The 24,472-nt window shown below is 53.5% G+C and overlaps 1 protein-coding gene across 4 annotated transcripts; it reads left to right on the plus strand.

Annotated features, from left to right (window-relative positions):
- The first annotated feature begins 882 nt into the window (after positions 1 to 882).
- Positions 883 to 24,195, plus strand: AP5Z1 (adaptor related protein complex 5 subunit zeta 1). 4 transcript variants are annotated; one of them, XM_057528398.1, is made up of 20 exons: positions 883 to 1,100; positions 14,504 to 14,641; positions 14,733 to 14,919; positions 15,209 to 15,350; positions 15,488 to 15,600; positions 15,987 to 16,155; positions 16,446 to 16,586; positions 16,775 to 16,812; positions 16,889 to 17,051; positions 17,516 to 17,694; positions 18,543 to 18,685; positions 18,996 to 19,136; positions 19,643 to 19,754; positions 20,005 to 20,102; positions 20,504 to 20,627; positions 20,707 to 20,921; positions 21,185 to 21,410; positions 23,064 to 23,297; positions 23,461 to 23,565; positions 23,848 to 24,195. In XM_057528398.1, the coding sequence occupies exons 1-20, from the start codon at positions 898 to 900 to the stop codon at positions 24,193 to 24,195; spliced, it is 3,219 nt and encodes a 1,072-aa protein (XP_057384381.1). In that variant the 5' UTR covers positions 883 to 897. The 4 variants fall into 4 exon arrangements, with proteins under 4 accessions (XP_057384381.1, XP_057384382.1, XP_057384383.1 ...); XM_057528399.1 differs by lacking the exon at positions 23,064 to 23,297 and having other exon boundaries at positions 23,770 to 24,195; XM_057528400.1 differs by lacking the exon at positions 23,064 to 23,297.
- The last annotated feature ends 277 nt before the right edge of the window (positions 24,196 to 24,472 follow it).

A 24,472-nucleotide genomic window follows, 5' to 3' on the forward strand; every position in this document is an offset into this window, starting at 1 on the left:
CCCTTCTCTCCACCCACCCACCCCACGGCCCCCCAGTCCATTCTCTACTCTCCTGCCAAACAGCAGGTTTCCCCTGAGGTGCATGTAAGCCACAGGAAGCAGGCCTTCGTGCTGCCTTCAGGACCTTCGCCTAGGCCTTCCCCTCCCACCCCTTGGTCTGACACCCTCTGGGCTCATCTTAGGCACCTGTCCCTCCCGGAGTATTCCTCCTGTTTTAGGCTGTGACAGCATTTATCACGCTGGACTGTCACTGCCCAGAGGACGGCCCTGTGTCCCCGCGCAGTCTGCAGGCTGGAAATACCGTGGCCAACACACCTCTCAGAATTACTAGAAATTGACCTTCCCTCTCTGAGCATGTTGCCTTATCTGTAAAACGAGGTACCGATAGTCTGTGATTATGGTGGGGATTGAATAAGATTTTTGAAAGCAGCAGGTACAGCCTACGTTGGGTGCAAAATGAAATGGGAGCTTTAAAAAAGAACTTCTGAGAGCTGCAGCTGTTCCTTGCAAACTGCAGGACACGGACCCAGCCCACGACCGCAGTCTGTGTAGTATTTTTCAGGCCGCACTGAACACGGGACCTGCAGGCGGCGGAGCGGACTGTGTTCACGGAACAGAACCTAGAACTGGGGCGACGGGCTGAGGCCCAGCGGTGACAGGCCGCTCCTAACGGCTCCCGGGCGCCCAGCGCCCGGAGCTGCACCGGGGTGCCGGGTACCATGGTTCCGGGGTGCGGAGGTTCCGGGGTCTCGAGGTCCCGGAATCCCGCGGTCCAAAGTGCCGGAACGCGACCCAAAGCCAGCCCTGACCGGCGGCCCTCGCGCTGCCGGCCCCGCCCCCGGCAGAGACGCTCCGTCAAAGCCCATTGGTCGGCGGCCTGTGCGCCCTGCTCACGTGATGCGCCACGGGACGCTGCACGTGACGCGACCCGGAAGCCGGCGTTGCTGCGGGCTTTTCTCCCGGAGTCGCCAGCGTGCGGACTGTGAGGCCTGCTCTCCGGACTGCGGCGGCGGCGGCGGCGGCGGCAGCGGCGGTGGCGGTAGCGGCGGCAGCGGCAGGATGTTCACGACGGGGGCGGAGAGTCTGCTCCTCCAGGCCAGGTGCGCCCGAGGTTTTCCCTTCGGTCGCTTGGTGGTGGGTCTCAGAGCCGGGCCCGCGCGCGGCGACTCGAAGGAGCCCCCTTTGAACCCACTTTAGAGACTGAGGTCGGGGAGGCCACACGGTCCAGGCACGGGGTGAGGAGGTCCGAGGAGGGTCGAGCTGGTCCCCGGAGGAGGTGGCTCCTGAGCGCGCTCTGAAGGATGAGTGGAAATGAAGTGGGGTGGGACCCCGCTGATGGTTTGGCCAAAGGCTTGGCGGGTGCGGACCCCACGTCTGGCAGGAAGTGGGGTCCAGAGCTGTCAGTTGCTTCAGGGTCAAGAAAGCTACAAAGACGCTGGAGAGCCTGTTTGATTGAGCCATGGCGAGCCCTGTGCAAAGCCCATGAGTTCGATACCTTGCGAGGGCTTTGGGGAGCCATGGAGGATTTTGTTGTATAGAAAGATCCGCTCTCTTGTGGATGCATTGGATGTATTGAGAAATTACCCAGCGTCTTAGGACCCCGAGCTGGCTCTGGACTCTCACTAAGTCGGTAGCCCTTTCCTCACCAACTAGCCACTCATGGGAGAAAGCAGATGTAAGCTCGGACTCAAACCCCATAGTCCATCAGACAATGTAAGACTTGATGCTACTTTAAGAGAAGAAAATGCGGCCAGAACCATGGTTTAAAAAAAAAAAAAACTGGATTCGGAGCTGGACCAGTTGGTGGGAAAGATTAGGCTGGTTGAGGCTCCTCTGATCTTAGGGAAGCAAGATCTTGAATGCATATTAGTTTCTGAAGGCTGTAAACAGGGTAAACGTTTGATATGGTTAGAGTAACCCTTGAAAGTCTGTAAAGCAAGTGTTTTGAGGATTTGTAGCACCGTCTCCCCACCAAGTCCAAAAAAGTCTGTATTTCTTTTAATCTTGGACGAATATTCCAATATTCAAGTTCCAGTATTCCAATTCAAGTTCACTTGAATTTACGAGAGCTGTATTAAAGAAAAATAGATATCTTTTTTCAAAAATTGAAGTATAGTTGATTTACAATATTAGTTTCAGGTGTACAACATAGTGATTCAATATTTTTATATATTATACTCCACTTAAAATTATTCTAAAATATTGGCTATATTCCCTGTGCTATACAATATATCTGTAGCTTGTTTAATACATAGTTTGTACCTTTTAAACCCCTACGCCTATCTTGCCCCTCCCCAATTCCCACTCTCCACTGATAACCACTAGTATGTGCTCTATATCTATAAGTCTGTTTCTGTTTTGTTGTATTCATTAATTCCATTTTTTAGATTCTGCATTATAAATGATAACATACAGTATTTGTCTTTCTCTGTCTGACTCATTTCACTACGCATAATATTGTCCAGGTTCATCCATGCTGTTGCAAATGGCAGAATTTCACTTTTTTTTTTATGGCTGAGTAATATTTCATTGTGTGTGTATATCTATATATAATCACGTCTTCTTTATCTATTCATCTGTTGATGGACACTTAGGTTGCTTCCATATCTTGGCTATTGTAAATAATGCTGTGAATATTGGGGTGCATGTACCTTTTCAAATTAGTGTTTTTGTTTTCTTAGGTTATGTACCTGGGATTGGAGTTGCTGGATGGCATGGTAGTTTAATTTTTAGTGTTCTGAGGAACTTCACAGTTTTCCATAGTGACTGCACCAATTTACGTTCCCACCAGCAGTGAACTAGGGTTGTCTTTTCTCCACATTCTCACTGACATTTGTTATTGTGGTCTTTTTGATGATAGCCATTCTGACAGGTGTGAGGTGTTATCTCACTGTGGCTTTGATTTGTATTTCTCTGACAGTTAGCTGTGTTGAGCATCTCTTAATGTGCCTATTGGCCATCTGTATGTCTTCTCTGGAAAAATGTCTATTCAGGTCTTATGCCCATTTTTTAATTGAGTTTTTTTAATATTGAGTTGTATGAGCTGTTTATATATTTTGGATATTAATCCCTTATCAGTCATATCACTTGAAAAAATTTTCTCCCATTAGGTAGGGTTCCTTTGCTATGCAAAAGCTTTTAAGTTTAATTAGGTCCTATTTGTTTATTTTTGCTTTTGCTTCCTTTGCCTTAAGAGACAGATCCAAAAAAAAATATTGCCGTGATTTATGTCAAAGAGTGTTCTGCCTGTGTTTTCTTCTAGGAGTTTTATGGTTTCCGATCTTACATCTAGGTTTTTAATCCATTTTGAGTTTACTTTTATATGATGTTAGAGAATGTTCCAACCAATTTCTTTCTTTTACATGTAGCTGTCCAGTTTTACCAGCACCACTTATTGAAGAGACTGTCTTTTCCTCATTGTGTGTGTGTATGTATGTATTCTTGCCTCCTTTGTCATAGATTAATTGACTGTAAGTGTGTGGGTTTATTTCTGGGCTCTCTTTTCTGTCCCATTGATCTATGTGTGTGTTTTTGTGCCAGTACCAATACTGTTTTGATTACTGTAGTTTTGTAGTAGAGTATAGTCTGAAATCAGGGAACATGATACCTCTCTCCAGCTTTGTCCTTTTTTTTCAAGATTGCTTTGGCTATTCATGGTCTTTTGTAGTTCCATATAAATTTTAGGATTATTTGTTCTAGTTCTGTGAAAAATGTCATGGGTATTTTGATAGGGATTGCATTAAATCTGTAGATTGCTTTGGGTAGTATGGAGATTTTAACAATATTAATTCTTCCAATTCATGGACATAGGATATCTTTCCATTTCTTTGTATCATCTTCAGTTTCCTCTATCAGTGTTTTATAGTTTTCAGAGTATAGGTCTTTCACCTCTTATGTTAAGCTTATTCCTAGGTATATTTTATTCTTTTTGACATGATCTTAACAGGATTGTTTTCTTGCTTTCTCTTTCTGATAGTTCTTTACTAACATATAGAAAAACAACAGGTTTCTGAATATTAATCTTGTATCTTGCAACTTTACCGAATTTATTTATTCTAATAGTTCTCTGGTGGAAACTTTAGGGTTTTCTATATATGGTATCATGTCATCTGCAAATAGTGACAGTTTTACTTCCCTTCCAAGTTTTATGGCTTTTATTTTTCTAGTCTGATTGCTGTGGCTAGGACTTCCAATAGTGTGTTAAATAGAAGTGGTGAGAGTGGGCATCCTTATCTTGTTCCTGATATTAGAGGAAAAGCTTTTAGCTTTTCACTGTTGAGTATGATGTTAGCTGTGGGTTTGTCATAAATGGCCTTTATTATGTTGAGGGATGTTCCCTCTATACCAACTTTGATGAGAATTTTTATCATGAATGGATGTTGAACTTTGTCAAATGCTTTTTCTGCATATGTTGAGATGATCATGTGAATTTTATCCTTTCTTTTATTAATGTGGTGTATTACACTGATTAATTTGCAGATATTGAACCATCCTTGTGACCCTGGAATAAATCCCACTTGATCATGGTGTATGATTTTTTTTTTTTTTTTTGTCTGTGCTGAACGGCTTGCAGGATCTTAGTTCCCTGACCAGGGATTGAGCCCTCGCCCTCAGCAGTGAAAGTGCAAAGTCCTAACCACTGGACCTCCAGGGAATTACCTATTTTTTTTTTTTATTGTTGAATTTGGTTTGCTAATGTTCTGTTGAGGATTTTTGTGTCTATATTCATCAAATATATTGGCCTGTAATTTTTTTTTTGTAGTGTCTTTGTCTTGTTTTGGTATCAAGGTAATTGTGGCCTCATAGAATGAATTTGGGAGTGTTCTGTCCTCTTCAATTATTTGGAATAGTTTGAAAAGGATGGGTATTATCTCTTCTTTATATGTCTGGTAGAATTCCCTCGTGAAGCTGTTCAGTCCTGGACTTTTGTTCACTGGGAGTTTTGTTTTTTGTTTTTTTAACAAATTTATTTACTTATTTTTGGCTGAGTTGGGTCTTCATCGCTGTGCGCGGCCTCTCTCTAGTTGCGGTGAGCGGGGGCTACTCTTCGTTGTGGTGCGCGGGCTTCTCATTGTGGTGGCTTCTCTTGCTGCAGAGCACGGGCTCTAGGAGCGCGGGCTTCAGTAGTTGTTGCTCTCAGGCTCCAGAGTGCAGGCTCAGCAGTTGTGGCACATGGGCTTAGTTGCTCCGCGGCATGTGGGATCTTCCCGGACCAGGGCTTGAACCTGTGTCCCCTGCATTGTCAGGCGGATTCTTAACCACTGTGCCACCAGGGAAGCCCAGGGAGTTTTTTAAATTACTAATTCAGTTTCACTACTAGTGGTAGGTCTGTTCAGATTGTCTATTTCTTCTTGATTCAGTCTTGGACTTGTATGTTTCTAGAAATGTAGCAGTTTCTTCTGGATTGTCAAATTTGTTGGCATATAACTGTTGGTAGTATTTTCTTATGGTTTCTTGTATCTCTGAGATATCAGTTTTAATTTCTCCTCTTTCGTATCTTATTTTATTTGGATCCTCTCTTTTTTTTTAATTGATCAGCCTGACTAAAGGCTTACCAATTTTATATTTATAAAAAACAGCTCTTGGGGACTTCCCTGGTGGCGCAGTGGTTAAGAGTCCGCCTGCCAATGCAGGGGACACGGGTTTGAGCCCTGGTCTGGGAAGATCCCACATGCCATGGAGCAACTAAGCCCGTGTGCCACTACTGAGCCTGCGCTCTAGAGCCCACGAGCCACAACTACTGAGCCCACATGCCACAACTACTGAACCCCGCGCACCTAGAGCCTGTGCTCCGCAACAAGAGAAGCCACCGCGATGAGAAGCCCGCACACCACCACGAAGAGTAGCCCCGGCTCGCAGCAACTGGAGAAAGCCCGCATGCAGCAGTGAAGACCCAACACAGCCAAAAATGAATAAATAAAATTAAAAACAAACAAACAAAAAACAGCTCTTGGTTTCATTGGTCTTTTCTATTTTTTTTTTTTTTTGGTCTCTATTTTGTTTCCTCTCTGATCTTTATTATTTCCTTCCTTCTGCTGACTTTGGGCTTTGTTTCTTCTTCTTTTTCTAATTCCTTTAGATGGTAGGTAGTTAGGATGTTTGAGATTTTTCTTGTTTCTTGAGGTACGCCTGTATGGCTGTAAACTTCCCTCTTAGAATTTTTTTTGCTGCATCCCATAGATTTGGGAATGTGTTTTTTTTTTAATAACTTTTTATTTATTTATTTTTATTTATTTATTTTTGGCTGTGTTGGGTCTTCGTTTCTGTGCGAGGGCTTTCTCTAGTTGCGGCAAGTGGGGGCCACTCTTCATCGTGGTGCACAGGCCTCTCACTATCGTGGCCTCTCTTGTTGCAGAGCACAGGCTCCAGACATGCAGGCTCAGTAGTTGTGGCTCACAGGCCCAGTTGCGGACTCTGTGGCATGTGGGATCTTCCCAGACCAGGGCTCGAACCCATGTCCCCTGCATTGGCAGGCAGATTCTCAACCACTGCGCCACCAGGGAAGCCCGGGAATGTGTTTTTGTTTTCATTTGTCTTGAGGTATTTTTATTTGCTCTTTGATTTCTTTTATTGACCCATTGGTTTTTAGTACCATGTTGTTGAGTCTCTATGTGTTTGTGTTTACCCCATTTTTCTTCCTGTAATTGATTTCTAGTTTTGTACGGTTGTGGTCAGAAAAAATGCCGGATATAATTTCTATCCTCTTAAATTTGTTGAGACTTTTTTTGTGGTCTAGCATGTGATCTATCCTGGAGAACATTCCATGTGCACTTAAAAAGAATGTGTATTCTGCTGTTTTTGGATGGAATGTTCTGTAGATATTGATGCCCAGTTGAATTAAGTCCAACTGGTCTAATGTGTCATTTAAGACTACTGATTCCTTACTGACTTTATGTCTGGGTGATCTGTCCATTGATGTAAGTGGGTGTTAAAGTCCCCTACTATTGGGGCTTCCCTGGTGGCGCAGTGGTTGAGAATCTGCCTGCCAATGCAGGGGACACGGGTTCAAGCCCTGGTCTGGGAAGATCCCACATGCTGCGGAGCAACTAAGCCCCTGAGCCACAGCTACTGAGCCTGCGCGTCTGGAGCCTGTGCTCCGCAACAAGGGAGGCCGCGACAGTGAGAAGGCCCGCGCACCACGATGAAGAGTGGCACCCGCTTGCCACAACTAGAGAAAACCCTCGCACAGAAACGAAGACCCAACACAACCACAAATAAATAAATTAAAAAAAAAATGCAAACCTTTAAAAAAAAAAAAAGTCCCCTACTATCTTTATCATTACATAATGCCCTTCTTTGGCTTTTGTTACAGACTTTGTTTTAAAGTCTACTTTGTCTAATATGAGTATTGCTGCCCCAGCTTTCTTGTTTCTATTTACAGGAAATATCTTTTCCCATCCCCTTGCTTTCAGTCTGTGTGTGTCTTTAGTTCTGAAGTGATTCTCTTTTAAGCAGCATATAGATAGGTCTTGTTTTATTATCCAATCAGTCACCTTATGTCTTTTTTATTTTTTTATTTTTTTTTTGAGAGAACTGGGTGGGATTTTTATTTTTTTATTTTTTTATTTTTTTTTACATGGATCATCATAGCATCTTTATTTTTTAAACATCTTTATTGGAGTATAATTGCTTTACAATGGTGTGTTAGTTTCTGCTTTATAACAAAGTGAATCAGTTATACATATACATATGTTCCCATATTTCTTTCCTCTTACCTTATGTCTTTTGATTGGAGTGTTTAGTCCATTGATATTTAAGGTGACTATTGATGGGTATGTACTTATTGCCATGTTGTTGTTTGTTTTCTAGTCGTTTTTTATAGTTCTTCTCCATTCTTCTTTTTCTTTCTTACCTTGAGGCTTTGTTTTTTGTTTTGTTTTTTTCACATCTTTATTGGAGTATAATTGCTTCACAGTGTTGCGTCTGTGTACAACAAAGTGAATCAGCCATATGTATACATATATCCCCATATCCCTTCCCTCTTGAGCCTCCCTCCTACCCTCCCTATCCCACCCCTCTAGGTGGTCACAAAGCATCGAGTTGATCTCCCTGTTCTATTCAGCAGCTTCCCACTAGCCATTCATTTTACATTTGGTACTGTATATATGTCAATGTTACTCTCTCACTTCATCCCAGTTTCCCCTTCCCCACAATGTCCTCAAGTCCGTTCCCTACATCTGCGTTTTTATTCCTGCCCTGCCACTAGGTTCATAATTAGTGCTTTTTTAGTTTCCATATGTATGCGTTAGCATATGGTATTTGTTTTTCTCTTTCTGACTTACTTCACTCTGTATGACAGACTCTAGGTCCATCCACCTCACTACAAATACCTCCATTTCATTTCTTTTTATGGCTGAGTAATATTCCATTGTGTATCTGTGCCACATCTTCTTTATCCATTCATCTGTCGATGGAGACCTAGGTTGCTTCCATGTCCTGGCTATTGTAAATAGTGCTGCAGTGAACATTGTGGTACATGGCTCTTTTTGAATTACGGTTTTCTCAGGGTATATGCCCAGTAGTGGGATTGCTGGGTCATATGGTAGTTCTATTTTAGTTTTTTAAGGAACCTCCATACTGTTCTCCATAGTGGCTGTATCAATGTACGTTCCCAGCAACAGTGCAGGAGGAGGGTTCCCTTTTCTCCACACCCTCTCCAGCATTTATTGTTTGTAGATTTTTTGATGATGGCCATTCTGAGTGGTGTGAGGTGATACCTCATTGTAGTTTTGATTTGCATTTCTCTAATGATTAGTGTTGTTGAGCATCCTTTTCACGTGTTTGTTGGCAATCTTATATCTTCTTTGGAGAAATGTCCATTTAGGTCTTGTGTCCATTTTTGGATTGAGTTGTTTGTTTTTTTGATATTGAGCTGCATGAGCTGCTTGTATATTTTGGAGATGAATCCTTTGTCAGTTGCTTCATTTGCAAATATTTTCTCCTATTCTGAGGGTTGCCTTTTTGTCTTGTTTATGGTTTCCTTTGCTGTGCAAAAGCTTTTGTGTTTCATTAGGTCCCATTTGTTTATTTTTGTTTTTATTTCCATTATTCTAGGAGGTGGGTGAGAAAGGATATTGCTGTGATTTATGTCATAGGGTGTCCTGCCTATGTTTTCCTCTGAGAGTTTTATAGTGTCTGGCCTTACGTTTAGGTCTTTAATCCATTTTGAGTTTATTTTTGTGTATGGTGTTAGGGAGTGTTCTAATTTCATTCTTTTATATGTAGCTGTCCAGTTTTCCCAGCACCACTTATTGAAGAGGCTGTTTTTTCTCCTCTGTATATTCTTGCCTCCCTTGTCAAAGATAAGGTGACCATATGTGTGTGGGTTTATCTCTGGGCTTTCTATCCTGTTCTACTGATCCGTATTTCTGTTTTTCTGCCAGTACCATACTGTCTTGATTACTGTAGCTTTGTAGTATAGTCTGAAGTCAGCGAGTCTGATTCCTCCAGCTCCGTTTTTCTTTCTCAAGATTGCTTTGGCTATATGGGGTCTTCTGTGTTTCCATACAAATTGTAAAATTTCTTATTCTAGTTCTGTGAAAAATCCCATTGGTAACTTGATAGGGATTGAGTTGAACCTGTAGATTGCTTTGGGTAGTATAGTCATTTTCACGATATCGATTTTGATTTGTGGTTACCATGGGGTTCATATATGGTGATCTTTGTACTAGTTTATTTAATTAGTTGACCCACAGCCTTTACTATATATTTGCCTTTACTGGTGGGACTTTTTCTTTTTCTGTAAATTCTTGTTCTAGCCTTTTCCACATAAAGGAGATCCTTTAACTCTTAGGGTCAGTGTAGTATTGATGAACTCTTTTAGTTTTTGCTTGTCTGAGAAGTTCTTTATCTCTCCTTTAATTCTGAATGACAACATTGCTGGGTAGAGTATCCTAGATTGTAGGTTTTTCCTTTCAGCCCTTTAAATATATCTCACAACACTCCCTTCTGCTCTGAAAAGTTTCTGCAGAAAAATCCACTGATAGCCTTATCGGGGTTCCCTTGTATGTGATTGTTTTTCTCTTGCTGCCTTTAGAATTCCCTTTTTAACTTCTGCCATTTTTAAATTACGGTATGTCTTGGCGTGGGTCTCTTTGGGTTCATCTTGTTTGGGGCTCTCTTTGCTTCCTGTACCTGGATATCTGTTTCCTTCTTTAGGCACAGGAAGTTTTCAGTCATAATTTCATCAAATACATTTTTGACTCTTTTCTTCTCCTGCTGGGACCCTTATATGTGAATGTTAGTACACTTGACGATGTCCCAGAGATGTCTTAAACTGTCCTCATTTTTTTTAATGTGTTTTTTCTTTTTTTTTTTTTTTACTTTATTTTTTATTTATTTATTTTTGGTTGTGTTGGGTCTTTGTTGCTGCACGCGGGCTTTCTCTAGTTGCGGCGAGCGGGGTCTACTCTTCGTTGCGGTGCGTGGGCTTCTCATTGCGGTGGCTTCTCCTGTTGCGGAGCACTGGTTCTAGGCGCGCGGGCTTCAGTGGTTGTAGCACGCAGGCTCAGTAGTTGTGGCTCGTGGGCTCTAGAGCGCAGGCTCAGTAATTGTGGCGCACAGGCTTAGTTGCTCTGTGGCATGTGGGATCTTCCCGGACCAGGGCTCGAACCCGTGTCCCCTGCGTTGGCAGGCGGATTCTTAACCACTGCACCACCAGGAAAGCCCTAATGTGTTTTTCTTTTTGCTGTCCTGATTGGATGATTTCCATTATTCTGTCTTCCAGATCACTTGAGTGTTCTGTATCACCTAGTCTGCTATTAATTCCTTCCAGTATGTTTTTCATTTCAATCATTGTATTCTTCTGCTCCAGTTATTTTTTTATATGTTCTAGTTCCTTGCTAAAATTCTCACTGTTTATCTATTCTTTTTTTTGTTTTTAATATCAAAGGTGAGAAATTGTAGGTAAGCATGGATTTAGTCTCATTGCTCTTTTTTAAAAAAAGTTTTATTTATTTTGGCTGCGTTGGGTCTTTGTTGCTGTGTGCAGGCTTTCTCTAATTGCGGCGAGCGGGGGCTACTCATCTTTGTGGCGCGTGGGCTTCTCATTGCAGTGGTTTCTCTTGTTGTGGAGCACAGGCTCTAGGCACGTGAACTTCAGTAGTTGTGGCAGGTGGGCTCAGTAGTTATGGTTCGTGGGCTCTAGAGCACAGGCTCAGTAGCTGTGGCACACAGGCTTAGTTGCTCCATGGCCTGTGGGATCTTCCCAGACCAGGGCTCGAACCTGGGTCCCCTGCATTGGCAGGTGGACCCATTTATTTGTTTGTTTGTTTGTTTATTTAATTTTATTTATGGCTGCATTGGGTCTTCGTTGCTGCGCACAGGCTCTCTAGTTGCAGTGAGGGGAGCTACTCTTCGTTGCGGTGCACAGGCTTCTCTTTGCAGCGGCTTCTCTTGTGCAGCATGGGCTCTAGGCGCGTGGGCTTCAGTAGTTGTGGCACGTGGGCTCTAGAGCGCAGGCTCAGTAGTTGTGGCACACGGGCTTAGTTGCTCTGCTGCATGTGGGATCTTCCTGGACCAGGGCTCGAACCCGTATCCCCTGCACTGGCAGGCGGATTCTTAACAACTGCGCAACCAGGAAAGTCCCATGTTTGTCTATTCTTTTCCCTAGTTCAAGTAGCATTCTTATTACTAATGCTTTCAACTGTTTATCTGGTAAATTATTTATCTCTGTTCCATTGGTTGTTTTTTTCCATTTTTTTTTTTTTCTTGATCTTTCATTTGAAACAAATTCCTCTGTCTTCTCATTTTGCTTGGTTTTTTCTGTCTCTGTGAAATTAGGTGAGTCACCTGTCATGGTCTCGAAGGGGTGTCCTCGTGTGGGAGCGTCCCTGTACAGTCTGCATGTGCCCACTGGCTTTGGTGGGGGAGCAGGAGCTGCAGTGAGCAGGGGTCACATCTTCTTCCAGGGTGTGCTGGCAGCTGTCGCCTCGGTAGGAGGTGTGGCTGGAGACGTAAAGGGGCTGGAGCCAGAGCCAGGTGCGAGCTGGAGCTTCTCGTCTGTTCAGTGGCCATCACTGCCCTATCAGGGCGGGTCCCGATTTGCTTTAGCAGCTGTCCTGAGGGTCGGGTCCAAGCTGGTTCTGTTCCAAGTGTGCGCTCTCCCCGCTCCCAGCAGCGGCGTCTTTGCCCCCAAAGGGGAAGCAGTGCTGGAGCAAGAGGGGCTGGAGCAGGTGTTCAGCTCGGGCTGGGGCTGGGGCGCGTGCTGGGGTGATCACGGGAAACCAGCCAGAGCCCCGGGCAGTTTCAGTCTGCTTCCTCTGCCTTATTTCAGGAGTAAGCAAGCCTGCGCCCATGCTTCACGAATGGAGTCGAGGTTTCTTACAGCCCTGCTGTTAGTCCCACTGGTTTTCAAACCAGCCAAGGGAACTCATCTTCCTGGTGTCGGACCCTGAGGCTGGGACACCCAGTATGTGGTTCGAACCCCTTACCTCCCCAGTAAGGTCTCTGAGCCCGAGTACTCCCTTCCTCTTCTGTGTCCCCTACTAGGGGCACAAGTCGCAACCGATCGCTCCTCCTCCCCAAGTCCGTACGGATCTTTCTCACAGCCTTGGTTGCACGGGAGTGTTTCTGCCAGTCTCCAGTTTGTTTTCAGTGTGGACGTATTTTTTATGTGTTTGTGGTGGGAGGTGAGCTCTGCGTCCTACTCTGCCATCTTGAGCTCCTCTCCCTGAAAACAGATTATCTTTAAATGCTAGCATCTCACTCAGCATGCGACATGCTTAGCCTAGAGTTCTTGCCAGGGGACACATAAGAACTGAGACCCACTCAGAACACCCAGCTCATCTTCTATTCAAGGTCATAAATGTATAGGCTGAAAGGCAGAAGGAATAGCCCTCACTATTTAATTCCTATTTCTCTGTCTTTCTGTCTCTGGTGGGTAGGAATTCCTCTCTGTTGGGATTTGAGGAAAGTTAATAACTATCAGTTGCGTCTTACTGGGTTTCACTATTTTTCTTTAATTAAGCCGGTGAATTTTGGTGGCACTTTAAAACAAATTACTAAAGTTTGGGAGTTAGGATTTGGAGTAAATTTTAGTTTCTCTCTGTATTTTTCAGAGATGGAAAGCAAGGCTGGGGAAGGTTATCAGAAGCATGACTTGTGAACTGCAGAGTAGGTGAAGAAAGTGGGACTTGGGTAAGGGGTGGGGGAGCAGCAAGGCCGGGGGGGCTTCCTGAAGGACAAGACAACTAAACAGAAGCTCAGAGTGTGTGACGCGTCAGCCAGCGAGGGAAGCAGTCAAGAGCGTTTCAGGCAGAGGGTCCGTGCCAGGGGCGGAAGCAGGAGAAACAGGACGAGACAGCCTTGTGAGCCTTGCTAGCACCTGGGAGTTCGGGTCTGAAAGCAGTGGGGAGCTACTGAAGGGTGTAGGCAGACTGCCTTTTAGAAAGAATCCTGCGATTTGGAGAATACATTGGAAGGGACTGATCTGGGGTACGGGTGAGGGGCACCACCGTTCTGGGAAAGAGTTTCAGTTATAATTGCGAGACGGGCTGGCAGCTTCTCCGTTAGTCGTCGCCCCGGTGAGAAGCAGACCTGGACCTGGCCTCTCAACTCTGTCTCCTCCTCCTCCTCGTCCCACACGCGCCTTTGCTTGTGTTTGTAGGTGGCTGAATCCCACTCTGGCTGGATTAAGTGAAAAAATGGAAACGGGGGTGGGAGGTGAGGCGTGGTGGGGAAGCCATTGGGATTTGTCTGCCAGCCTTCAGGTAAGAACAGGAAACCCAAGCCGCCGCCCGGGACCCCCAGCCCACATGGTTCTCGGACCTTCTCCTCAGCCCCACAGCCTGGGGATGCGCCGTCTCTCTCAGGTCGAAATTGCAGACCCCGAGCTCGAGCAGAGTGGACTTGGTGGTCTTCAGCCACGGCTTTTGGGGGCGGGGACACGCGGCGGGGGCCCAGCTGTGTAGGGAGCCCTGCCAAGAGCCCCCCAGCAGCTCCCAGCGCGGTGACTTGTGGCCATGTTGCTTTTTCTTGCCTTTTGGGCTGGAGTAAGCCCAGAACCAGGCTTTCGTTCTGAGACTTGGTTCAGCATCTTACCTGTTATAAATGCTCAATAGATAAATTTTTAAATTAAGTATTAGAGTAATGTGTCATAATATTTGACCTTTCATTTTTAATTCTTGTTCCCAGAAGTTAAAGGTTCACTGAAGGAATCTTTTGAAAAGCAACTGGTTTCAGACTAAATCCCCCTTACTTTTTACTCCTAAACCAATCGGTTTGTGTTTCTGGTCCTGGAATAACAATCCGAATGTGTGGAGGTTTGCTGGAGTGAGGGTCCCCCGCCTGGCCGGTGGGGGGGCCAAAGACCCAGGTCAGGTACCCGGTCAGTGGGTTCGTCACAAGAGGCCTAGTGCTGCTGGAACCGCCTTCCTCCACGACACCTGGGTTGTCCTCTGCTCAGCAGGGCTGGTCCCCAGCCCGAGAGCCATCCTGTCACAGCTCAGGGCGGCGTTTCCGGGTCCCTCGTCGCTGGGTTGCTGACGCTGTCGTCCTTGTTTAGGGAGATCAGGGACGAGGAGCTGGGGAAGCTCTGTACCCGGGTCTGTGCGCTGCTGCGGAAGGAGGACTGGGGTTCCGACGCCCTGGACGCCCTGCGGAGGCTCTTCCTCATTGTTTCGGCCACAAAATACAGCAGGAGGTGCGCGCACGTGTCCCTGGGGCATGGCGGGGCAGGGGGGCGCTGCCTTTCCCGGCCCATCCCCGAGGGGTGACGCACCCCCTCCCCCCAGGCTGGAGAAGCCTTGCGTGGCGCTGCTGCAGACCACCCTCTGCTCGCCCACCTGCCCCGAGCAGCTCCAACTCCTCTGCGCCGCTGTCCTGAGAGAGATGTCACCCTCCGACAGCCTGAGCCTCTCCTGCGACCACATCCAGAACACGCGGCAGCTGGGCCTCGTGGCCTCTGTGCTCTTGGCCCAGGTAACGTGACTGCCGCCGCCCTGCCCTTGGTGGCCCTGGGGCCTCAGTGAACCAGTGGGCCGCATGCTCCCCATGGGGCGGGCGGGCTCGGCTGGGCCCCTGTCACCCAGCAGCCCTCGGCGCTGCCTGGGCGCCTCCCCCCTCCGCCCCCATTCCACGTTGGGGGATGAGCCAGGGCTGTGAGGCTGATTCAGGCCGCAGGGCCGGGGCTGACCTCGTGACGTTCCGGACGCCCGACCCAGGTGGCGTTCGTGACGCGTAGGAACATGTTCTGCTGTGGGGTTTGCAGGGTGACCAGCAGCAGGTCAGGAGCTTGGGCCAGCGCGTCCTCAAGGTCCTGGAGAGCCGGCAGCCCGAGGGGCCCAGCCTGAGGCACCTCCTCCCTGTCGTGTCCAAGGTCACCAGCCTGGCCCCGGACGCCCTCCACGAAGGTCTGCACACACCCCGCCACCGGGGCGAGGGGCCGCTGGGGCTGCTGCCGGTTCCTAGGAAGACCTGCGGCAGCCCAGGCAGCCCGAGCCTGCGGGACTTAACTCGGTTCCTACGGTGTCGCCCCCGCCCTGCACAGAGCAGACCAGGGCGCTCAGCAAGCGGCTGGGGGACTGGCTCCGCTACGCCAGCGTCCAGCAGGGGGTCGCCCACTCCTCCGGGGGCTTCTTCTCCACGCCCAGAGCCCGGCAGGTGAGGCTGGGGGACTCGGGGTTCCCTGTCCCCGGGCCGCCTCAGCCGGCCTGGCCTTCAGGCTGCCGCCCACGCCTCCTCCCCGGTTCCAGAACGAGCGCTCTCCTTGCTCCACTCGGGCACGCGGGGGCGCTTTGGGTCACAGCCCCGAGCCTGTGACGCGCTCTGTGGGTTGAGGCCCCCAACACGCAGGCAGGGATCGTATTTGACCGAGGGCCGTGTTTTCAACTCAAGTGCCTGCATTCACGCACCCTGGGGGGGGGGGTGGGGTGCCCGTGGTCCCGGAGGAGCGTGGACGGCCAGGGCAGTGGCTCGCGCCCCAGGCCGCGTGTTCTCGGCCCTTCCCGGGCCCCGCAGCGCCGGCTGACCTTCCTTGCCTCCTGCAGCTGGGCCCTGTCACCGAGGTGGATGGGGCAGTGGCCACGGACTTCTTCACCGTGCTGTCCACGGGCCAGCGCTTCACGGAGGACCAGTGGCTGAATGTGCAGGCCTTCTCCATGCTGCGGGCCTGGCTGCTGGACAGCGAGCCTGGGGGCTCCGGCGCCCCGGATGCAGGTAGGACGCAGGCAGGACGTGGTGGGCCCCTGGGCGACATTGGCTGAGCCCCGTGGTCTCCAGAAGGCCTTTCCCAGACGTGCTGAGAAGCCAGATGTCGACAGGACCGTTCAGACAGCTTCTCCCACCTCCTCCTCCTCTGCAAGCCCACTAGCCGTTAGACAGTCCGGGCTCACCCACACCACCGTGTCCCGTTGGGGTGGCAGCAGGCGGGACAGGGCGCAGCAGCCCTCCTCGCGCCCTGCGGATGGCCCTGCTCTGTCCTGCTGAGCCCTCGTTCTCCCTTCCAGACGACAAGTCGGAGCTGGAAGGCTCCACCCGGTCGGTGCTCTCGGCCACGTCCACCGCCAGCCACCTGCTGCCGCCCCAGGAGTGGCTGCGGGAGAAGGCCTTCGAGTACTGCCAGCGCCTGCTCGAGCAGAGTAACCGGCGTGAGTCCCGGGGCCACCCTGCCCCTCCGCGGCCCACGGCGCTCCGTCCCCACCTCGCGTCTGCGCTGGGGTCGCTCCCAGCTCTGGGCTCCCCGGCCTCTCCTCAAGCTTCCAGAACACAGGGCACCTTCTTGTTCGGCTGTTCTGATGGGGACGCAGAGACCAGGTGGCTTTCTTCCCTCCCCCAGGAGCCCTGAGGAAGGCAGACTCAGACCTGCAGAAAGCAGTGAGTGCCCGGCGGGCGGGCGGGCGCTTGTTCGCTCGCTCAGCTCCATCTGAGCGACCTCCTCGGGTCCCCGCAGTGTCTGGTGGAGGCCGTGCTGGTGCTGGACGTGCTCTGCCGGCAGGACCCCTCCTTCCTGTACCGCACCCTCTCCTGCCTGAAGGCCCTGCACACGCGCCTGCGCGGGGACCCAGCCTGGGTGCGGGCGCTGCTGCCCGTGGCCCAGTTCTTCCTGCACCACGGTGAGCCTCCGCCCTCCCGTGGGAGCAGGCCCGCGCGCGGGGCGGGCGGCTTTCCCCTGCACGCTGCTCCCCTCCCTTCGTCCGTAGAGCCGCACTGCTCTGGTGAGCGGTGAGCACTTCGATGGTGGGAACTTTTAAATGGATTTAAGTAGCAAATGAAAACGTTACCAACTCTGTGTTGATCGTGAACCCTCTTTGCCACGAGTTTCCTGGAAGGTGCCGTGAAACCAGCCCCTTCCGAGGAACGGTCCCCGTCAGCGTAACCAGAGGGTGGGTGTGTGGCCAGAGACACCTGGGAAGAGCCGGATCCGGCTCAGCTGCCTCTTCTCGTGCTTGTGAAGGGCGGACACGTCTGCCTTTGGTGTCCCGCAGACACGTGTGGCCCTGGAGGCTTGGCCCGAGGCTCGGGGGGCCCCCGCCAGCACCCGAGGCCTTCTGCCCTGACGGAGCCCGCTGCCTTTCAGGGGAGGCGGCCGCAGTGGACGCAGAAGCTGTCTACCAGCACCTCTTCACCAGGATCCCCGCTGAACATTTCCACAGCCCGATGCTGGCCTTCGAGTTCGTCCAGTTCTGCAGGGACAGCCTGCCTCTGTTCGGCAGAAACCTTGGCGTTCTCAGGACAAGCTTCCCCAACCTCTTCAAGGCACGCTCGGTCATCCCTGAGCCAGAGCAGGGGCTTGGGGGCCTGGGGTGTGCAGGGCCCCTGGGGCAGTGTCCTGGCATGGGCTGGGGGTGGGGGGCGCCCGTGCCTGTGCCCTCGGGAAGGCGAGGTCGGGCCTGGCTTGGTGGTTGAGCTCACAGGATTGGTTCAGGTTAGCATCTTTTCACTGGGGGGCGTTGCCGGGTGTGTGCAGCCATTTGGCACCTTTGTCTTTGATGGGTTTTGGGGTTTTTTTTAATATATATTTGGCTGCGTTGGGTCTTCGTTGCTGCGCGCGGACTTTCTCTAGTTGCGGCGAGCAGGGGCTATTCTTTGTTGGGGTGCGCAGGCTTCTCATTGCGGTGGCTTCTTGTTGCGGAGCACAGCTCTAGGCATGTGGGCTTCAGTAGTTGTGGCACGCGGGCTCAGTAGTTGTGGTTCACAGGCTCTAAGTGCTGGCTCAGTAGCTGTGGCACATGGGCTTAGTTGCTCCGCGGCATGTGGGATCTTCCCGGACTAGGGCTCGAACCTGTGTCCCCTGCACTGGCAGGCAGATTCTCAACCACTGCGCCACCAGGGAAGCCCTGATGTGTCTTTTGTGATTGGCGTGTCGCTGCGTGGCCTTTCTAAAATCAGAGACTTAGTTCTTTAATCAGGAAAATAAACGATGATAAATGGAAAGTGATTTGATGGTTGGTACAAAAGTGAGTGCAGAAGCAAAAAGAATAGGGGGGAAGAAAGTTGAAGGGCATATTTTCCAACTCCTGGGTCACAATGAAACAGGAGGAGGTGGCAGGGCTGGCGTCACGCCCTCCGGGCTCCCACTTGAGCTGCCCTGCTTGTCCCCGCAGTTCCTGGCTTGGAACAGCCCGCCCCTCACCTCCGACTTTGTGGCGCTCCTCCCGTCCCTGGTCGACGCAGGGACGGCCGTGGAGATGCTCCACCTGCTGCTGGACCTGCCTTGTCTGACCGCAGCCTTGGACCTGCAGCTCAGGTGGGCCCCTGTTCTGACCGCGTCTGCCCTGTCCCCGCCCCTCCTCTCTCCCAAGCAGAGTGTCTCTCTGCACCTCTTCGCCTCCCCCTGACGGCAGCCCCGGAGCCCAGCCTGTCTTTCACTCAGCCGCGCAGCCTCCCAGGCCCTTTCGGGTCATCCTGCAGCTCCTGGCTGGGTCAGGGCACAGTGATGTTACGGTGACGTCCGCTCTAGTCTCTCCCTGGCCAGTGGGTACCGCGAGGGCAGGGGCTGAGTCCAGCTTCGGCTGGCCTGGGCCAGAGCCCGGCCTCGGGAGAGTCTCTGCTCACAGGTCGCTGCAGGCTGCATCCGAGAGGCCGCCCTGGGACATCTCCATCAGGGCCCCCGGCTGCCTGGAGGCCTTCCGGGACTCGCAGGTCCATGGTCTCTTCCAGCACCTGCTGCGCGCCCAGGCCAGTGGGACCGCGGAGAGGTAGGGCTCGCTGCCGGGCGTCCCAGGCCCCACGCGGGACACGAGAGCTCCCTGAGGCCTTGAGGCTGGGCCCTGGCGTCCACCCCAGGCCTGGTGCCTTCTGACCTGGAGAGACAGCTCTGGTGACCCCCACCCAACAGGCGCTGGCCACGTGGCCAAGTGCTTCCTGGGCACCTGGCTTGCAGTCTGCTTGTTCAGTTTCCCAATCCCGTCCTTGTTGCCTTGTTGGGTAGGCGCTGTGCTGACTCCTTTCCACAGGTGGGGAAAGGGAGGCTTAGCACATCCTAGGGGCGGGAGGGCCAGGACTGGACCACGGCCTCCTGCCCCCAGCCGCACTCCCGCCCTCCGTGTGCCACGGGAGCAGGGCTGGCCGCGGAGGGAGCAGGCCGTGGATTAGGAGATGCGCAGGGTGGCCTCTGATGAGGGCAGAGCAGGCGCTCCCAGAGCCGGGTCCCCGGACAGACGGGGACCAGGTGTGTGCTCAGGGCCGGGCCGTGTATCCCCAGGTTGACGCCGCTCTACCGGCTGCTGCAGCCCCTGGCCGGCTGCGCCCGGGTGGTCCAGTGCGCCGAGGCCGTGCCCACCCTGCTCCAGGCGTTCTTCTCGGCGGTGACGCAGGTGAGCCCGCTTCCTGGGGCCTCTGTTCCTGCAGCAGAGGGCCGGCCGGAGCCAGGACCCACAGGGCGCCAGCTTCCTTGGTGGCCCAGGGGCCGGTCCGTCACAGCAGACAGGGCTGCTCACACCAGCCGCGGCCCGGCTCCTGTGCCTCCCAGAACTGGGGCCGAGAGAAGCCCCCAGGGCAGCAGCCAGGTCCGGAGCAGAGGTGTTCCCTGGGGGTGGGACGCAGTCTCTCTCTCTCTCCCCCCAGTTTGCTGACGGGACCCTGGCCAGCCAGCTGGCACTGCTGCTCCTGGAGCGAAGCGACTCGCTTTACCAGGTCCCGGGGTATGAAGCCGGTGTGCACAGGTGGGTCCCTCGTGGCGGGCTTCGCCCCTCCTGTGGCTCCACGGCCCAGCCCTGGACGGGTTCGCTGACCCTGTGCTCTCCGCCCCTCACGGCTACGGTTCCCCAGCTGCCACAGACCCCGCCGCAGCCTCGGCACTTCCTAGGCCACTGCACGGACCCCCCCCTGCCCACCCAAGCCCCTCTTCCACGGAGCCTTCCAGAGCATCTGTCCCCCTTGCTGAAGGCCCAGTTCACGCGGGCTCACCCCGCTCCAGCCCAGCCTCCTGCCCGGCGGGGCAAGAGGTTCCTGGCGGGGCCGGGGCTGCCTTTACCTCCACCTGGTGCTCGGGGGCTCTTCTCGGGCCGGGCCGTGGGGCTGGGGTCGGTGCGGGGCGAGCACAGCCGCGTGTCCTCTCTGGCAGGGTGCTGAGCTCCCAGTTCCCGGCCTTGTGCAAGCTGCATCCCCCGCTGGTGGTCGAGCATGCGAAGGAGCTGCTAGAGTTTGTGGGCGGCCCCCGCGGCGGCGGGCACGTGCTCACGTCCGTGGTAAGGCAGCCGCTGCCCCGCCCCGGCCCGCGCCTGACGTGCGGCCTGTCACAGGGCTGAAGCGCTGTCCCCCACCCAGGTGTGGGCCATCGGCGAGTACCTGTCGGTGTCCTGGGACCGGCGGTGCACCGTGGAGCAGATCAACAACTTTTTCGAAGCCCTGGAGGCCCTGCTCTTCGAGGTCACCCAGTCGCGGCCCTCCACCACCCTTCCCAAGTGTCCTCCGCAGGTCATCACCGTGCTCATGACCACACTGACCAAGCTGGCCTCCCGGAGCCAAGACCTGATTCCCAGGTACCAGTTCCCGGTGGGTAGAGGGAAAGCTACAGGCTTCCCGTTGGGAAAGGGAACGGCTTCGGAGGTTGTTCCGTCCCCCAGAGCCGCACAGGCCTTCTGGTTGGATGCAGGTGGCGGGGGCTGTGTCAGCACCGCCGCCTCACCTCTCCCAGCTAAAACCGCGCTAGCTGGGTGCTCCTGGCAGCTGGTCCCTCCACGACGCCCCTGCCCTCGTGAGGGGTGCGCCTGCAGCTGACGGGCTGGGACTCCCTCGTCCCCAGGGTCTCCCTGCTCCTGTCAAAGATGAGGAGCCTGGCCCAGAGCCCAGCCACGGGCTCCATGCCCGGTGAGGAGGACGTGGGAGCCATCCGCACGCGGGCTACCGAGCTGCTGAACCTGCTGAAGATGCCCAGCGTGGCCCAGTTCGTGTTCACGCCCAGCGTGGAGGTGTCCGAGCCCCGCTATCACCGTGACACCAACACGGCCCTGCCCCTGGTCCTGCGCACGGTCAGCCGGCTGGTGGAGAGGGAGGCGGGCCTCCTGCCAGGGTGAAGGGACCAGGGAGACGCCAGGCCGGGCTGCGGGTTGGGAGCCTGGTATTACCAGCCGTGGCTTCAGTGGTCAGGGAGGCTGTCACAGTCTCAGCCTTTGGCCTCTGTCTTTCTCTTAACCCCTTTCTCTCGTGACCACACTGAGCTGTGTGGTGACACAGCACTGATTCTCGGCTTCAGCCCATCTTGGGACGGGGTGGAAGCTGCTTGGTTTGTGTCTTGCCGGTCCTTGTTTGGGGGCAAGAAGAGAGACGGCGAAAATAAATCTCCTTTGCAAAATGCCTGTGTGAACAAGGCGGGGTCTGTTCTGTTTCCCTCCATGCAGGAAGCAGGGAGCCCCACAGGCAGCCCCGCAGCTGCTGCGGCGTCCGGGGGACGCAGTGCTGCTGGGCGGGGTCCTTCCACTGGGGCTGTTCCTTCCCACCTAGTCCCCACGCGTCAGGGCCGGGCCCCGTTCAGCCCATGTCCCAGATGGTCCAGAAACCACAGATCGCTAACAAACACATGCAGTCAGAAAGGAAGCAGTGTCAACCTCCCCGAGGTGGCAGCTGCCACCAGGGAAAATGGGTTTGGTCAGTGACATTTTTTAGACCTTCTCCCGCTCCTAAGTTGAAGACGGTAAGGCTGGGGCTCTGGGGCCCCTCCTGGGTGGGCTGGAGGTGCTGTCACCTTTGCAGACCTGCAGCCTCCTACGGGCAGGAGGAAGGGCAGGGCACCCAGCAGAGCGCTCCCTGGGACCACGATACCTGCCTCCAGAAGCCTTACTGGGAGCAAGTCCAGGTGCGCTTTGCTCTTACACCAAGTGGGGGAGACACATACCCCCTCCTGTCGAGCGCTTTCTACCGCTGTCCCGTTCAAGTCAGGCCCCGCGCCGCTTGTAAACCAGCCCCCAAGGCTGCGCCCCAGCTCCCCGGGCACCTGGCGGGGCTCGGCCACCAGGTGGTGCTGCTGCTCCGAAAGTCCCAGCCCGCCCGCTCCGCCGCGCCCCATGTCCAGGCCTGCTCCTAGCCACGCCCCCAGGCTCAACCACGCCCCAACTCCGGCCACGCCCCTAGCCACGCCCCCAGGCTCCGGCCCCGGCCGGTTTCCCCGCCCAGACGCCCTAAGAAACGCCCGCCGCCGAGGAGGCTGATGGGGGCCGGGTGGGCGCCGCAGGGGCGGACACCTCTGGCTGGCTTCCCGGCCCCAGGATGCTTTCCGAGAAGCGACAGGTGGTGCACGGAGCAGAGCCGTGGGGCACCGGTGCGGGGCGTGCCAAAGGACACCTGACCCTCCTGGGATGGGACCAACCCAGCCCTGCGAGCCCCGGTGACGCCCTTCACCCGCCCGCGCTGCCGGCCCGGCCCACCCGGCCCTCCGGACTTGGGTCCAGGGAGGCCAGGGTTGAGGATGTGACACCTAGAGAAAATGCTTTTTTTCAATTTGCCAAGATGCCAATTAATGCTCAGCTTTCAGTTTTTTCACGTCGTTCGTTCAGATATTGCAAGTTTGACTCTCAAACGTGCCTACGAACCAGTTTGAAAATACGGATTTTGAGGGGACTTTTTCCCCCTGCTTCACACAGAGCCAAGGCCGCTCTAGAAATGTTCCCTTACCATTGTCTTTGCAGGGTAGACTTATGTGGTGGCTGAAAGTCCAGTCCAACGACCCGAGTTCAAATCCGGCGGGGCCGGGCTGTCCCAGGCGTGTGAGCCGCAGCGGCAGAGCCGCCGGGGCCTCGGAGGCCGTGAGGACACGGGCAGGGCTGCGGCCCGGAGGATGGCGCGCGAGCAGGGCGCACTCACCTGGGCCGGGCGCCCACTGCAGCCGCGCCGAGGGCGGACGAGGGTGGCTGCTTCCAGAGGTGGGGTCAGGTCGGGTTGTCCTCACCGCATTTATGGCGCTGGCCGACTGATGTAGAAAATGACAGTCCCCTTGTGCTCCACTTTCCTCGTCTGCAAAATGGGGATAATCACAGTGCTGACCTCAAAGAACGTCCCGGGCATGAAGTGTGTCCTTCCCTACAGAGTGCTCGGAGGGCCCTCAGCACCCGCTCCCTGCCGGCGAGAAGCGGAGCTCGGAGGTCTTCCCCCTTCCCCGGGGCCCCAGCCCTTCCCTGCGGGAACTCTGCGGTACGCGGGGTCCCCCATCTCCATGCAGCTCTGTGGGGGGGGGGGGAGGGGTGGTGCTCGGCAGGCCTCGGGTCAGCGGCCAGCCTCCCTGAACTTGTGCCCTCATTTCAGTTTAGGGCTTTCGGAATTTGGGGGGGGTTCAACTGCACATTTTAACTGACTTTTTAAAGTACATTTCATCCAGCGTTTTGGGAACTGCTTCAGGGCAGGTGGAATCCGGACACCTGGTACCGAGCGCCCGCAGGGCCGGGCCCCCATCTGCACTCTCTTCTGCGCCCACAGCTGCCCGAGGCCCAGTGCCTGGGACACACCTTCCGGCCGCTGGTCCCTCCACGAGACCCCTTTCCACGTAAGGGGTGTATCTGCAGCTGCCTGGCCGGGACCCTCTCGTCCCCAGAGTCTCTGTTCCTGTCAAAGAGGAGGACCCCAGCCCAGAACCCAGGGAGGCGGACACGGCCGAACCTGCCAAAGACACCCAGCCGGGAGGTGCCCGCGCCCGCTGCCACCGTGACACCAACACGGCCCTGCGCACGGTCAGGCGGGCCTCCCACCAGGGTGAAGCAATGGCCACCAGGTGGACACCAGCCGGGCCGCAGACTGAGAGCCTGGGATCGGCCAGCCTGGTATTAGGGCCCAGCCGTGGCTTTAGCGACCAAAGAGGACATCAGGAGGGGTGTGAGTCCGGGGGAGGAAGCCTGGATACCCACAGTGGGTCAAGACTCTCACTTTATAACCTTCTGGGGGGTTCTAGACCCCTTCTTTGGGACCGTGCTGAGCGTGGCATCACCGAGGGCGCAGCCCCCTCTGATGGAGGGCGGCTCCGGCCCTTTCCCTCGGCGGCTGGGGGCTCTCCACGTCTCCCTCGCTGCTCCTTGTTTGCGGGCAGGGTGGAGGGCAGGCGAGGAGC

Source organism: Balaenoptera acutorostrata, chromosome 15 (assembly GCF_949987535.1).
Source record: "Balaenoptera acutorostrata chromosome 15, mBalAcu1.1, whole genome shotgun sequence".
Classification (NCBI taxonomy): Eukaryota; Metazoa; Chordata; class Mammalia; order Artiodactyla; family Balaenopteridae; genus Balaenoptera; species Balaenoptera acutorostrata.

Excerpts from the sequence above, each read along its gene's own strand:
- AP5Z1 (XM_057528398.1), top strand. The coding sequence starts at position 898 with ATGCGCCACGGGACGCTGCACGTGACGCGACCCGGAAGCCGGCGTTGC. Across the intron at positions 15,601-15,986 it reads CCACGCCCAGAGCCCGGCAG|CTGGGCCCTGTCACCGAGGT; the intron begins GTGAGGCTGGGG and ends TGCCTCCTGCAG. Across the intron at positions 20,922-21,184 it reads AGCCAAGACCTGATTCCCAG|GGTCTCCCTGCTCCTGTCAA; the intron begins GTACCAGTTCCC and ends CCTCGTCCCCAG.